Source organism: Heteronotia binoei, chromosome 8 (assembly GCF_032191835.1).
Source record: "Heteronotia binoei isolate CCM8104 ecotype False Entrance Well chromosome 8, APGP_CSIRO_Hbin_v1, whole genome shotgun sequence".
NCBI lineage: Eukaryota > Metazoa > Chordata > Lepidosauria > Squamata > Gekkonidae > Heteronotia > Heteronotia binoei.
This window is the reverse complement of record NC_083230.1, coordinates 50,812,470-50,827,315: the sequence shown is the minus strand read 5'-3', so window position 1 is coordinate 50,827,315 and position 14,846 is coordinate 50,812,470. Positions and strand designations below refer to the sequence as shown.

General features: G+C 43.3%; 1 protein-coding gene across 2 annotated transcripts in view; it reads right to left on the bottom strand.

The window, feature by feature from the left end:
* TMEM19 (transmembrane protein 19) overlaps positions 1-13,713 on the bottom strand; it is a 75,070-nt gene extending 61,357 nt beyond the window's left edge. For both annotated transcript variants that reach the window (XM_060245068.1, XM_060245070.1), the window contains exon 1: positions 13,525-13,713. In XM_060245068.1, coding sequence (XP_060101051.1) covers positions 13,525-13,698 — 174 coding nt within the window. In that variant the 5' untranslated portion in view covers positions 13,699-13,713. The remainder of the gene's footprint in view (positions 1-13,524) is intronic.
* Between the last annotated feature and the right edge of the window lie 1,133 nt (positions 13,714-14,846).

Sequence of the window (14,846 nt, the reverse complement as noted above, 5' to 3'; positions counted from 1 at the left end):
ATTCATGATCCTTCCCACTATTTCTTTTGTCATATATCTTACAACAACATCTCTTGGTAGATTATTTTTCTTGGCAAAAAGTGAATTCACTCTGTACATATAATTATACATATTTTTAATCTCTTCAGGATCTTCCTCTAAGAATTCTGCAATTATTTTTATTATATATCCTTTCAAGTCACCATCCTCCACTTCAGAAACTCCTCTCAGACGTATCTGAGTTTCCATCATTTTGCAGTCATGGATTGTCACTTTTTCTTCAATTTTCAACAAGGTGGCATCATAAACTTTCATTTTCCCTTCTACTTCCTGCACTTTCTTAGCTGTTTCCCCAGCCTCCTTTTTGACATCTTCCATATCCTTTTTAATCTCTGTAATAATTTCTTCCTTTGCTTCATCTATTATCTTCCTCACCCCTCTCATCATTCTGGCTTCCATTGCGTCCAATTGTTCCTGCATCTTCTCCATTGAATGAGCCCTAGTTCAGGGCTGCTTGGCTTCAGACATTTAAAAAAAACCACCAAAACATTTTAACTTCACAGATTTCAATTTTAAGTGTCAAGTTCAAAAGATTAGGTCTTACTTTTTATAGTCAGCTTAGTTTCACCTTCCTCAGAGCTTTCTAGACCAGGATATTAATTTTTAAAGCCTTAAAAACCCCTCAAAAAACAGAGAAATTTTTGACCTCACCAATTTTTGTTTTAACTGTCAGATTTAAAAGAGTAGAATTTGCCCTTTACAGCAAGCCTAATTTCGCCATCCTCTGAGGTTCCAAAGTCCAGATATTAATTTTTAAAGTCTTTAAATTTTCCAAAATGGCGGCCGCGACTTTTTATCACTCCTTAAAATTTCTATTCCCTTTTAAAAAATTCTGAGGACTACCCAAATAATGTGACCAATAGTTCTTATCTTCTTATCCTTTTTCCAGTTAGTTCCAACAATTTATATTGTCCCGAATTCTTTTTATAACTATGTCTTTAATTAAGCCTCCCAGCAATGGCCAACGATGTTTCTCAATGGTATTTATTCCTAGAGTAGGTTTTCTTTTCACTACTTCCTGTTCTGGTTACTACAATGTCACAAGAAGATCTCACGATACTTGACGTACTTCCTGTCTTGCTCAGATGTGCTGCAGGTCTGTTCCAGTATGACGATGTTGCTTTTCTTTCCAAAACCGCAAGTAGACAAAACAATAAATTCCTTCCCACTTTTTAGCAGTTTTTAACACTGTCCATTATATTTATAAAATCCAAATTTCACCTCTTCCTTTCCAGCTCTCTATATTCCCTTTTCCCACCTTTTAACTTTGTCCCTTTAAACTATAAATAGCTCCGGAGTAAAAAAATAATCTTGGGTGCAGTCACACTCACCATTAAATCCATCTGCAACACGCCTGTATTATAATCTACACAACCAATTTTCCAATCAGAACAGAATTTTCCAAACAGCCAGGCTCCCGTTCTATCCCATGTGGGTCCCATCGCTGGTCAATGAGATTGCTCTACCGGACCTCGTTTCATGCGACGTCAATCTGCATTAGTGCAGGTACAGTGATGACCGCTATCTGCAGCGCATCGCTTTTAAATGGGTCAGATCACTAAAGTTTTGCTAGTCCATTGGCACTACTTTTCCAGCACGAGCACTATGCATGCAGAAAAGAACCCAGGAATTCAAATCAGTTCACATCTAGTTCACATCTACTTTCAAAAGTGATTTTTGTTTCTGGACATAAGGGCGGCTAAACGATTTATCGAGCCAACATTTGCTCACTCATTCACTGGCGCAGTGATATCACTTGCAGGGGCTTTGGGAGGGAAGCGGTGGTGCACTTCCGACGAGTCACCAACGATAGAGCGTTCAAACAGAGAAACTCCGCTCAGGAACCATCAGAAGGATTTTGTTCCTGATTTAAAGCAGTATCAAATTAGTCTGCGCCCCAGTTGCCTCAACGCGGGACTCGAATGAGCTAACCACCATTCACAGATGCTGACGTTTGGACAACCGCTTAAAATCCGACATGCTTCCGGTCATCACTCATGCTCGTAGCGGGATTTTATGAACGTCTGACCTCACCCCTTCTGTACCTTTTTTTCCGATTATCCAAGTTTCCACTGGTCTTTCAAAGCTTTAGCTGTTTTACAATGTCCAAGAAGGTTAGGATCCTGACGAGCTTATGTCAAATAAATGACTCTGGATACTTCTGCAGACGATGACTATGCAACTTCCCCTGAGACCCCCCAAAGCCTCAAAAGTGTCCCCTCCAGGGCTCTCTTTAAGCCAAGGTAAATCTCATTAAAGTTTTCCGTGCATGTCTTGGTCTAATCTCTAACTTAGAAAAGTAGGCAGTAGGCATTAATTTGCCCTCCACTACCCCAAACAGAAGTTCCAGCCAGCTTCCGTTATGAGAGACAGCTCAGCTCGACATTTTCCTCCCCTGAAAGTCTCACTAAAACAATTTTTCCCAATCACTTTAGTAGCCAACAATATAATTCTATGTTCATCTTGGTGAGTAGGAAAGGTTAAAAGTCAGTAGATAAGAGCGCTGTGGTATTAAAGTGCCAGATATCCTTTTTTATTGTAGCGCAGATTGCTTTTTAAAGTGCAGCTGTTCATAAAGTGTTCTTGAAGTGTGGTCTAAGGTGCAGTTTTTTAAAGTGCGGTAGTGGTCTAAGGGCCTGGCGGAGCCCGGATTGCTCAGGAGACCTGGGGGGAGGGTGAAGTCTCCCCCATATCCTCCCCAGCCGTCCGGATTACGCCCTTCCGATTTCCAGCTGGAGACTTGCCACAGATTCCATAGCTGTCTCGGGGTCGTAGCCCAATCGTCCTGCAGCCCAGCGCACCAGGCCTCCACACGCCTCTTGGGTCCCAAACAGGGCCTCGTAGTTGTGGGGCTCCCGGCCATCAACCCAGGTGAGCACCCGCGCCCCAGTGGACGCTGGTGGCACACAGGGAAGGTGCCCACAGGGATAGAACACCCTGGGAGAAAGGAAAATCTACCACTCCCCTGAACAGCCAGCAGGAAGAACTCCGTCTGCAGCAAGCGCCAGCCACACCACACCGCATCTTCGCCGCAGCCTGGCAGCCTCCAGCCGCCTCCTTCAGCTGACTGGTTGCCGCCGATGTCTTTGGCGCCCTGAACTCAACTCCACGACCCAGCCTTACCGCGCCTACAGCCCGTGGCTGCGCCCAACCTCCACGCCAGCGCCAGGCCTGGCCGGTAGGTAGCACTTTCGATTTGTTTCGACAGGTGATATGATGAGAGGCTGTCATATAGAGGATGGTGTGGAATTGTTTTCTGTGGCCCCAGAAGTTAGGACCAGAACCAATGGGTTGAAATTAAATCAAAGGAGTTTCCAGCTCAACATTAGGAAGAATTTCCTGACCATTAGAGTGGTTCCTCAGTGGAACAGACTTCCTCAGGAGGTGGTGGGTCTCCTTCCTTGGAGGTTTTTAAACAGAGGCTAGATGGCCATCTGACAGCAATGAGGATCCTGTGAATTTAGAGGCAGGAATTTGTGAGTTTCCTGCATTGTGCAAGGGGTTGCACTAGATGACCTGGAGGTCCCTTCCAACTCTATGATTTGAAAACTGGCACTGGCTATTATTTATGGATGCCCTTGCCATGTGGTATCTCCTATCTTGTTCATTCATGACTCCCATCTGTGGATTTGAATATCCTCAGCTTTGGCTGTTGACTATTAGAATACACAAATGTGGGCTCATTAAACTTGCAGAGGGGAACTCATCCCTCCCCATCCTTTCTCAACAAGACCACCATGGCATTTGGGCTCTCCTGCAGCGGCTTCCAGGCTCTCCTGCAGCTGTCACCAGGTCTGCTGTGGCCCCTAGGCTGCTTTGCTGCTGCTATCGCTGGCCCTGTGTGACTTCCAGGCTCTGAGGCAGCTGCTGTGACTCCTGGGCTCCACCATGCTTAAGGTAGGAAAAAAAATGCTCTGTGCTTGTGCAGATAACACTATTTTACTTTGGGGGAAATTTAAACCACCAAGCGTATTTTTTTTTTTTTTAGATTCAGATTTTTCGACAAACTCAGGTGATAGGTGGTCACAGAAGTTTGTAGAAAAATGTTTCGTGCAAATGTGGCCCCGATTCATAGATTTAGATATCTACAGGTGAGGGTCACACTTGAGAAATAGGTATGTAAATTATTATGATGGCTGCTGCTACATTTAGATCGTAGTTTTGAGTTTCAGCAGCTTAGCTGTTGGTTATCAATAACAAATCAGCATATTTTCTGGCTACTCTGAGGTAATCTGGAAACCATGTGACTGCATGGGCAGCAGCTACGAACTTCAACACTTTGTAAGAAGGGAAAGCCAATTCTGTCCCCTTCTCTGTCCTCATTCTTAGAAAACTGAGTGGGCTCTGTTTTCACAGGTAAAGAGGCACGAAGGGTCTACCTTCTGTCCTTAGCTACTATAGAGAAGTGCAGTCTCCTGGAGGGTTGGCATGCAGCAAAGCCTGCCTTATGCATTTTACAAGTTTTTTCCTCTTTAATCCGAGGAGAACAGCTCACAGTAATACAGATGTGAATGGATTTATACAAAGGAATTGTCCGTCCTCCTCTCCCCCTTTCTTCAGGCAGGAAACAGAGTTGGGAGGTGAAATTAAGGAAATAACTCTTTGCAGACAACAGGAAAAGAAACCTTCACTTGAGCTGACCAGGGTCAAGGGGGAGGAGACACAGATTTGTTAAAACTGCCTTGCAAGGACAAGTTAATCTCTCTTTTCCTTGGGATGCTCAGCAAACAGACCTCTTGTCTAGATGGGGAGCAGGCAGCCATTTTTGGACCATGCAGCTGGCCCAAAGAGGTGGGAGCTATCATTAAGGTAATGGCAGATCTTTAGAGAACTAGGTCACCTATGATAAAGAGCTTGTCCTAACTGTAACATCTAGTTAGGACATGTTTTCGAGAGGGACAGAGGATTTGTGTTTTACCAATTTCTTTTGTTCTTCCTTGGTTTAATCTGGAGTGGTGCTAAAAACATGTGTGTAATTTTTATTCTGGAAATAGTTTTCTGTACCACATAGACCCCACAGTTTTGGACATGCTATTTTTAAAGGGAGCCCCAGGAGAGAGGAAGGCAAGCAGTTGGCAACTGGCTATTCCCCTAGGGGCACAAAAGGCATTAATCCATCCCCATGGTAGCCAGGTGCTGGGCTGGCAGAACACACTGAGGTAAGGCCTCGAAGCTTGGAAGGGGAACCAGGAGTCCTGATCCTCTAATTGGGAAACCTCTATTATCAATCAGGTGGTGGTGGTGGGTACTGGAAGAGAGAAAGGAAAGCCACCCCCCTTGGGAACACCAAGGAGGGCAAGGCAGAAACAAGGCCCTGCAGTTCGGAGCTACATTCTGCCACAGCTACGAAAAACTTCTGGATCACTTTGAGTAATCTCAGGGTCCGCCATTTGAGAATCACAGCTCACTTAGTATCACTCAGCATTGTAGCCCATGACCAAGGCTGGTAGTAGAGATGGAAGGAGCTGCCACCCAAAAATACCTGCCCTGCATCTTCTCATACTTCTCCTCTCTCCCATAGTCTCCTTTATAACCCTCATGATTACCCACCCCTACTAGGACAGATAGGCAGACAGATAGATCTCATAATATTTGCCAGGAAATTTAAAATAAGGACATACTCTGGAGTTTTGCTTGTTTTGTACAAACTGTAGAGTGGTGTTTTGAAGTCTGTAACATAGATCTTTTTCACCTAAGTATTCCGGTATGCCAGCTGGTCAGTTACTGAACAGTAATGGGTTTCTGCTGGCATTTCAGACAGACCCGATTCAGTAACTGGCTGCTACTGGAATACTCTCACCTTTTCACACAGTCCCGCGGCTGTCCCGGTAGTGAGGCATGCCTGAGTCGTTACTAACAGAGCAGCTTCTTCCACTTTTCAACCCCTTCTTCCGGGTTGAAATCGCTATGGGGTGCTGTGTGAAATGTCCAGTATCTAACCCAGAAGCAGTTTTCACGCCCTTTTTTGCCTGCCAGCGTGCGCGATCTCCGGCTTTTTTTTTTTTGGGAACGTCGGGCTAAGATCGCTATAGCGCTATAGCAACGTATCACAACAGCATCACCATAGAGATGCCTGGGCTCCATTAAGATGCCAGATATCGCCGCCACTGAAACCTGGTAACTTATCTCAATACAGCCTAGCCATCTCTATGGTGTTGCTGTTGTGATACGTCACTATAGCGCTATAGCGATCTTTGCCCGACGTTCCAAAAAAAAATAATAAGCTGGAGATCGCGAGCCGGCAGGCAAAAACAGCTGGCACTGGTGGGAGTGAGATAAGAGCGGAACAGTGTGAAATGGCTCGCTTCAATCACGGAACCCTATTGGAAAAAAAAAACATGTGTCTGAAAACTCCCATCCCTGTCTCGGATTACTGCAAGGCGGCACAATACCGACTCCCTTCCGGCTTCCACTGGTAAGTGTGAAAAGGGCCATATACTCTGAGAAACTACAGTTTTCTGAAAATATGAAACGTCTGTTAAATGAAAAGTTGCCTCACAACCATTCATTTTCTCATACTAGATCCATACACTGCTACTGAAACTCTCTAGCACAGGGGTGTTGAACTCACTCATTATGAGGGCCGAATCTGACATCAATGAGACCTTGTTGGGCAGGGCCATGTGTGTCATAAAATGTAATGCTAGGTAACAGAGAGATAAACTTTATAAAGAACACAGATAAACACAAAGATTTAAAAACACTTAAAATAAAACATGTTTAATACATTGGCAGTAGTTGGTCTTAATGGTGTGTGCTTTCTTTGTATCTCTCCTGTGCAATTCAGGGAACTGGCAAAGGAAGTTCTGGCTCTTTCCTTTCCCCAGGGGACTAGGAGTGGGAGGAGCCTCAGCCAATAGAAGGAAGAGGGACTTGGCTCAGTACCTTTGCTGTACAACTGAGAGAGCCTGGCAAACTAAGCTCTCCCTTCCCCCCCAAGGGAGCAGCCTCAGCCAATGGAGAAAATAGAGACTTTGTATATAATAGCTCCTGTATGATTGATCAATCCTGGCAAAGCAAGCTGTGATGCAGAAGGAAGCGAGAGAGAGAGAGAAGGAACCAGATGACAGCCAGTTGCTCAGGAGCCTGACAGGAGTCCTCCAGGGGCCTGATTTGGCCCCCGGGCTGCATATTTGACACTCTAGCACTAGTAGTCACTGGAGGCTACAAAAGCATACATACACAAACAGCATTATTACTGTACTAATGTACAACAGTAACAATTACACTCATATTTGGTAATGATACAGTAGAACTTCCTGCTGTCAAACTGGAGATCATATTTATCCCTTTAAAAGCTCAGAACCAGGGATAGAGAAGACAGTTGCTAAATCTGTCACTCATTCTTCCACTGGGCCCATTGCTCCTGTTCCCCATCTACTGTAGGGGGAACTTAAAAGTCTTACTTGTTACAGCAGGTGGGGAAAGATAGCAGACATAGGGACCCAATGAATGCTGGAATCTTATGATCTCCAGGATGACAGTGGTAATCCTACTGTATCATTACTGTAGATACAGTGATGAAGGATAATGCTACTGTCAAGATCCCCAAATGTTTGGAGTCACTATACAAGCACATGATTTGCTATTTCATGTAGAATTACACCTGAGTAATTTATACATTTGTTACCAGTTTGGTGTAGTGGTTAAGTGCATGGACTGCTATCTGGGAAAACATGGTTTGATTCCCCACTTCTTCACATGCACCTGCTGATGTGACCTAGAGTCAGTCACAAGTTCTTACAGAGCTGTTCCTCTCAAGAGCAGTTTCTGGGAGAGTTCTCTCTGCTCCACCTACTTCACAGGCAGTGTTCTCTCTAAGATGAGTTAGTGTGAGCTGGCTCTCCATTTTTTAGCCTCTGGCTCACACATTTTTTCTTAGCTCAGGAAAAATGGCCCCAGAGCAAACTAATTTATGCAGTAGCTCACAATTTTATTGCCAGTACTTCACAACTTTATTCCAGTAGCTCACAAAGTAGAATTTTTGCTCACAAGACTCCACAGCTTAGAGGGAACACTGATCACAGAGTGTCTGTTGTGGGGAGGGGAAGGGAAAGGAGATTGTGAATAATTTCTTATGTCTGTAAATCAAATGAAAGAGCCCCACTGGTTTGATTCTAATTGCTAGAATGTAAATTTTAATTGAAATTGGCTCTCTGCTGTTACGTTAGCAACAGTCAAAACTGATACACTCTAGCTTTCCTAGTATTACTTTTGAAACCACTTTCAGTGATAAGATTTGAAGCCAATTAGCCCAGTTCCTCTGCTAAAAAACATCAGAGTTGCTTCACTGAAACTGTAAAGCAACATTTGATTGATTGTCCAAAGCCATTACTATCTAGAAAAGCAGTTTTCTAGACAAAACAGCATGAGAAAGTTAAATTCACAAGGGAACACTGTAGTACAACTAACACTTATAACACGAGCTCCCAATGAACAAGACATAAAATTGCAACAGTTTATTTTGGAGTCCCTCTGCAGTTCAGAACCCCTTTATCCTATGGCACTCCAAATTCCAGTGCTTTAAACTAAGTTAATTTGTAATTTGGCAGACTAAAAATTATCTCAGAAACATGCAAAAGCAACAAATATGCATCCACACAACCATTTTTAATTGTGTTAGGCAGCTTTATTAACTCACAGTGACCATTTAAATTTTTAAAAAGAGACAGACAAAATGTTTACATCATCATCAACAACATCAACTTTTAGGTGGGACAGATCCAGTTAAAGGCTGCACTCCCAAGGGCATTCAATGAAATGCAAATCCCACTAAACTCAGCTGCTGTACTTCCAATAAATTAGTTTAGAATAAAGAAAATCTGATCAATCCAAACTGATGTTCAATAGATTGATCAGTTAAACTTAAAGCCCCTAGTCATAACAAAGAGCAATATGAGCACTGTTGCAGAATTTTTTCTTTGCTACTCAACCAAAGCTTGCAGTGGGTGGACTGAGGAGGCCCAGCTTCAAATCCTCATTCAGCCATTAAAATGAGGAAAGTGACTATAATGATTTGAATTTATGTATGTGTGTTCCTTTAATTGTTGGTAAGTTGCAGTAGAGAAAGGGGGGAGAGGGAAAATGAGTCAATTGGTTGGTGGCTGAGAGGGTGGATGGAGCTAAGAAGTACGTGTGGAGAGAGAGAGAAGTCAGTCAGCAATGAACTTTCAGCAGAGTGATAGCAGTTAAGAGTCAGTTGTGGTCAGTCAGCAGTCTACAGAGTCTGAGAAGTAGTCTTCTGTTTAGAATCCCATACTAGTGCTGTGAAAGGCATTAAGATTCTAGGGAAGAAAAATAGAATACTTTAGAGGACATATTAGGGGCTAGACAGAGAGCCAAAACCTAATATTTCAGAGTATTATAGGAGTATGAGAAACAGAAAATTGAGTTAAGAAGAAAAGGAGGAGTTGAGACTGAGTGAGGACTGTGTGAAGTGAAAGAGTGTCACAGTCAGAAATTATTATTTATTGAAGAATTAAGCCATAAACATCTTGAAACCAACGCGCTTATTGCGCAAATAAATTTTTATTTTGTTTTATATTATCCTGAAGTCCTGTGATATTAAATTATAAGTCTCATCCTCAGGGCCTCATAGCCCAGTGAAGAAGCCTTAGAACTTGCGCACAAATTCAGTTGGGAATGTTACATAAAATGTTTGGAATTAAATTCCTGGTAGAACCATTACACGTAAATTAAGAGGGAAGTCGTGATAGTGATCCTGAGCATGCCATTTTCTTTCATCATAGTTATTGTGAGAACAAAGTGGTGACATGTATCCAACCACTCTTAGACTTTGTGAAGCATGTTGTTTCTCATTCTCCTTCCTGCTGAGGTCCATTGAACCTCAGCTTTGTTCTTTGGTTAACAGACCTTCCAGAACAGCAAAGATGGCAAAGCAGCAGTTTGCAGTGGAAGGAATAGGGTTCCCATTCCCCTGCCCCTGGTGGGGGTTCCCCTGATTTGGGGCCTCCAATCTGCTGGCATGGAGATGGTTGGTGAGGGAAGCCATGCCCAGCATGATGACATCACCCAGAAGTGACGAAATCATGACGACATCACCCAGAAGTGACAAAATAGATGGCGGAGCTCATTAGCATAACTCATTAGTGTATGCCGCTCCCCCCATCCAAAAAGCAACAATGCAAGAAAGGAGAGCCCTGGGCAAGTGAGGCCTGCTTGGACTTGCTAGAGATCCAGCCAGACCAAGCAGGCCTCACTCTCCTGGGCCACCCCCTCCCCCAGTCACAAGGCCAGCAAGCCACCCGTCACTCAAAATCACATAAGTGGAGAAAGGGTGGTGCGGGCTTCTCTAGATATTAGTGAGGGTTGCTGGGGGTGTGGCAAAGCTCCTGGTGGCTGGCTGACTGGCTGCTCTCCTAATCCAGGAATTGTTATGCAGCTGCACCTATTTTTCAATGGACAAGGTAGGTGGGGAAGAAGAGAGGAAACCCTCAGAAAGGTTCAGGAGCTGTGCTCTTGTGAGCTCCTGCTGAATCTGAGGCCTGGTTGTAGGAATTACTACTGAGAAATTATACAACTTTAAGGTTTCCAATGAAGAAATTTAAATTGTTAAAGATCTATTCCTTGGCTCAGTAGAATTTTTGCTCACAAGACTCACAGCTTAGAGGGAACATCCAGCACCTTTCATTGTGTAAATATAAGGGGAAAGTAGGGTTGCCAACAGAGATATCCCAGAATTACAGTTGATCTCCCAACTACAGAGAAGAATTGAGAGCTCTTGCTGGGGAAATTCACTGAGATTTGGGGGTAGAGCTTCGGGAGGGGATGATTTAGAAAGGAGAGGGACTTCAGCAGGTTATAACGTCATTGACTCCACCCTCCAACGCTGTCATTTTCTCCAGGGGAACTGATCTCTGTTATCTGGAGACCAGTTGTAATTCCAGCAAATCTCCAGCTACCACCTGGAGGATGGTAACCCTACTACAGAGATCAGTTCCCCCACAGAAAATGCCTGCTTTGGAGAATGAATGTACTGTATGGTATTGTACTGAATTGAGGTCCCTCCCCTCCCCAAACCACATCCTCCCCAAATTCCACTTTCAAAATCTCCCAGTATTTCCCAACCCAGAGCCAGTAACCCCGGGGAAAGGCATATCTCCATAATGAAGGGGAGGGCATTTCAGATTTCAGCTGAAGGGAGAAGGCAGGGGAGAATCTATAAGGCTGGCCTTAGTGTTGCCAGACCCCTGACATGGCCAGGGGATCACCTGGTCTTTGGGGCTCCAATCTGCTGTCAGCCAGCTGGCAGGTGGGGAAAATCCCATCCCCAAAAGGGATGTCATCACGCAATGTCTCTGATGTGATGATGTTTTGGTTTTGGGGCAAACTCAATGATTATCTAGCCAAAAAAGTCATAGAGGTTTTGTCGTGTGTGATCGGCAATGCCATGATGTCACTTCTGAGCAGCAGAAGACTCCAGAAGTGTCTCCAGGATTCCCTCACTGGCAACAAGGTAGGTCCTGGCAACCCTAGTTGGCCTTGAGAGGCGACAGGATTAATCATATGAAAATGTTATATGGGAAAAGGGAATAGTGGGGAATGGAAAAGGGGGTAATAAAAATGGATAACTGGATAGGAAGAGACCTTTGGAAAGGAGGAAAATAATTACAATAATCACATCCAATATAGTTTTGAATAGCTGTGAACTCTGAAGGAGTTTGAAACAAACTATTTGAAAAAGAGGAAGTCAACTGCACAACTGGGTGTATTTTCTCTCAGTGTTGGACTCAGGCCATCATCTGGCACCCCAGGAAGTTTGAATGTAGAACAAGGAGCAGACATGAGATTAGCACATCAGCTTATGCTCTGGGTACTCTATAGTATTACCACACATTTTCTAGAGTCAGCTGATGCAGTGACATCACCATTTCTTCCTCCACTGTTCTTTTGGTGGCCCTGATACTAGGGTTGCCAATCTAGTGTAGTGCTGTGATTAAGAGTGGTTGACTCTAATCTGGAGAACTGGGTTTGATCCTCCACTGCAAGGATGCCCAAAATTGCTTAACGTAAGAGCCACATAGAATAAACATCAGATGTTTGAGAGCTGCAAGACATGAAGGTCTTATGTTTGAGGGAGGGAAGGGAGGCAGGTAAATAAACAGATGGAGGGAGAGGTGGAAAGGAAGCAACTTTAACTTTAAACGTATTCTCCAAGCTGCCGGCTGGCTTGGCTTGGAGAAGTGATTGAGAGACAGAAATGCATTCTCCAAGCCAGCTAATGGGGCAGTGGGGGTTTTGAGAGCCACACAATATGTGAAAGAGCCACATGTGGCTCCTGAGCCACAGTTTGGCCACCCCTGCTCCACTGTTTCACATGAAGCCTGCTGAGTGACCTTGGGTCAGTCACAGTTCTCTCAGAGCTTCATCTACCTCACACTGGTACTGGACGGAGGGCAGAATGTCCTCCCTCCACCAGAAGACCAAATCAAGGCCACATAAGCTGGAACTCTCAAGTAACTCTCAGCATACTTTGTAGACATCTCTACAGTCATAACAGGACTAAAACCTCAGGCAGTATTCTGGCAGCAATACTGGCAGCAATAATTCCAGTTCTGCAAGTTTATAAAATCCATCAGATAGACAGACATGTCTCTGGCAGAAAAAGAAAAAACCTGAAAATCATGAATCACTTAGAAGTGGGCCAAGCTCAAAGATATGAATGTTTGATACAAAGCCTACATCAATTTCCCAGCTTGATAATCAAGGTGCAGCCAGTCAGCAAACAACAAAGTCTGAGAGATCCAGTCAAGGGATTTGATCTTAGCAGCTGCTTGCCTTGAAAGGCCATTGCTCTCTATCATCTATCCTCACTGCATGGCAACATGTCCAACCAGTTTTTCACGATCCATTATACTGACCCTATATTCATTTACTCTAAATTTGATTGTGGGCTAGTTGTAAACACGCTCACATGAAGGTAAGTTCCATTGAAATCGGTAGGACTAATTAGGAAGTAAAAACGTTTAAGATAGCTATTAGGAAGTGGCTGGATTTTGTGGCTGAGTGTGACTTTAAAGCAGGCAGCATGAAATCCTGTAATTCTTGGGCTGAAGTTATATTCACATTTATTTGGGAGACTTAGTGGTATTTACTTTTGAACCACCATGCATGGTTTTCAATTAAATATATGTTAAGAATATTAATTGTAATCATTATATTTTAAAAATGAAAGTGGAGTTATTTCTTTTTATATTTTATTTTAGAAAGATTATTCTGCAGAAAAATAGTAGCATTGATTCATCCAGCATTTTCCTAATATCTGTCACCCTAGCCCTAGTGCATAGTTACTAGATTTCTTATGCTGATTGAAGTTTTTTTTTTTATTTTATAATATACTTTGAACACCTTGAATGTCAGAGAGAAAGATGGGCTACAAATGAAGTAAATAAGAATGCATTTCAGCTGTAAAAAAACTAAAGAACTGGAACAGACGTTATTTAAAGCATAATCAAAATCTCTTACCTGTTCTGGAGAACTGTTGTACAGTTTTGAAAATATCTCTGAGGTGGTAGGTGCAAGGAAAAGAAGTAAAACCACCAACTGAAGACCTAAGAAAATGTCAAAAGTGGCTAAGTTTCTATCAACAGATCCTTCACAAGGAATATTGAAATGGAATACCTTATATTTGCTTCTCATCCAAAGTAAACTAGTTTCAGTTACATTCTTTCAGGCGAGACCTACATTCTTTTGTGACTCATTTTGTTGTGAGACTGAATATGACTTAGGAAAGTAAGAAAGGGAGCACCCTAGCCTACGGGCCTCCTATGAAAATTATATCTGTAATTGGTACATGTTTTCTCCTGTGAAGAGATCCACCCAGTCTCTTCGATGAGCGCTGAAAGAGCAAAATGAACCAAGCAATATCACAATGACATTTGTTCCTGTGCTTCTGATCTTATGCATGTTTACTAAGAAATAATTTCAACTATGAGTGTGTATAAAAGACAAGTCACCATGTGGGAGAAGTTTGCGTATTGCATAGCTGCTATTCTGTTCCTAATTATTGATCTGCTGATGTTAGTTCTACCTATCCTCCACAAACTATTGCAGTACTTTGTTAACATCTTCCTGACGTTTCCCCTCCCACTTTTACATGTAAATGGTCTGATGAGTGGTGGAATGGTTAATGTGTCAAGTAGGGATGGGCACGGAATGCAAAAATGGTGGTTTGTTTTGTGGTTCATTGGATTTCCAATTTGGTGGTTCAGTTCATTTTTTTTCAATTTCCCAAATGATTTGTGGTTCATTGATTCATTCAGTTCAGGAAGGTGTAGAATGACTCCCAAGTGGGCTAGAGACACCAAACTTGCAGCAAACCCTTCAGCAGACTCTCCCCTACCTGCTCTCCAAGTTTGGTGTGAATTAGATTGGGGGGCAATCTACAGCCCCTGAAAACTGGTGCTCCTATCTAGTCAGTTTCACTGGAAACTGACTAGAAGAAGGGGAGCACTGGGGGGAGCTGAGCTGTGGCTTCCAGTCAGTTTCACTGGAAACTGACTAGAAGCACAGGAGGCTGGGGAATCATGCCAGACTGTCTGGAAAAACAAACCAAACTACATGCCAAGAAAACTGGCTGGTTTGTTTTTGTGTTCGGGTGTGGCACGATCAGACAAACCTGTTCAGAACGAGCCACAAATCAGCCATTTTTGCACGAATCACAATTTGTAGTTCAGTTCATGCCATCCTTAGTGTCAAGTGTAATTGTTACAAAGTGGTATAATGGTTAAAGTGTTGGAAGAACCAGGGCCTTCTGTCATGAAAACTCAGTGGGTGATCTTGGGCCA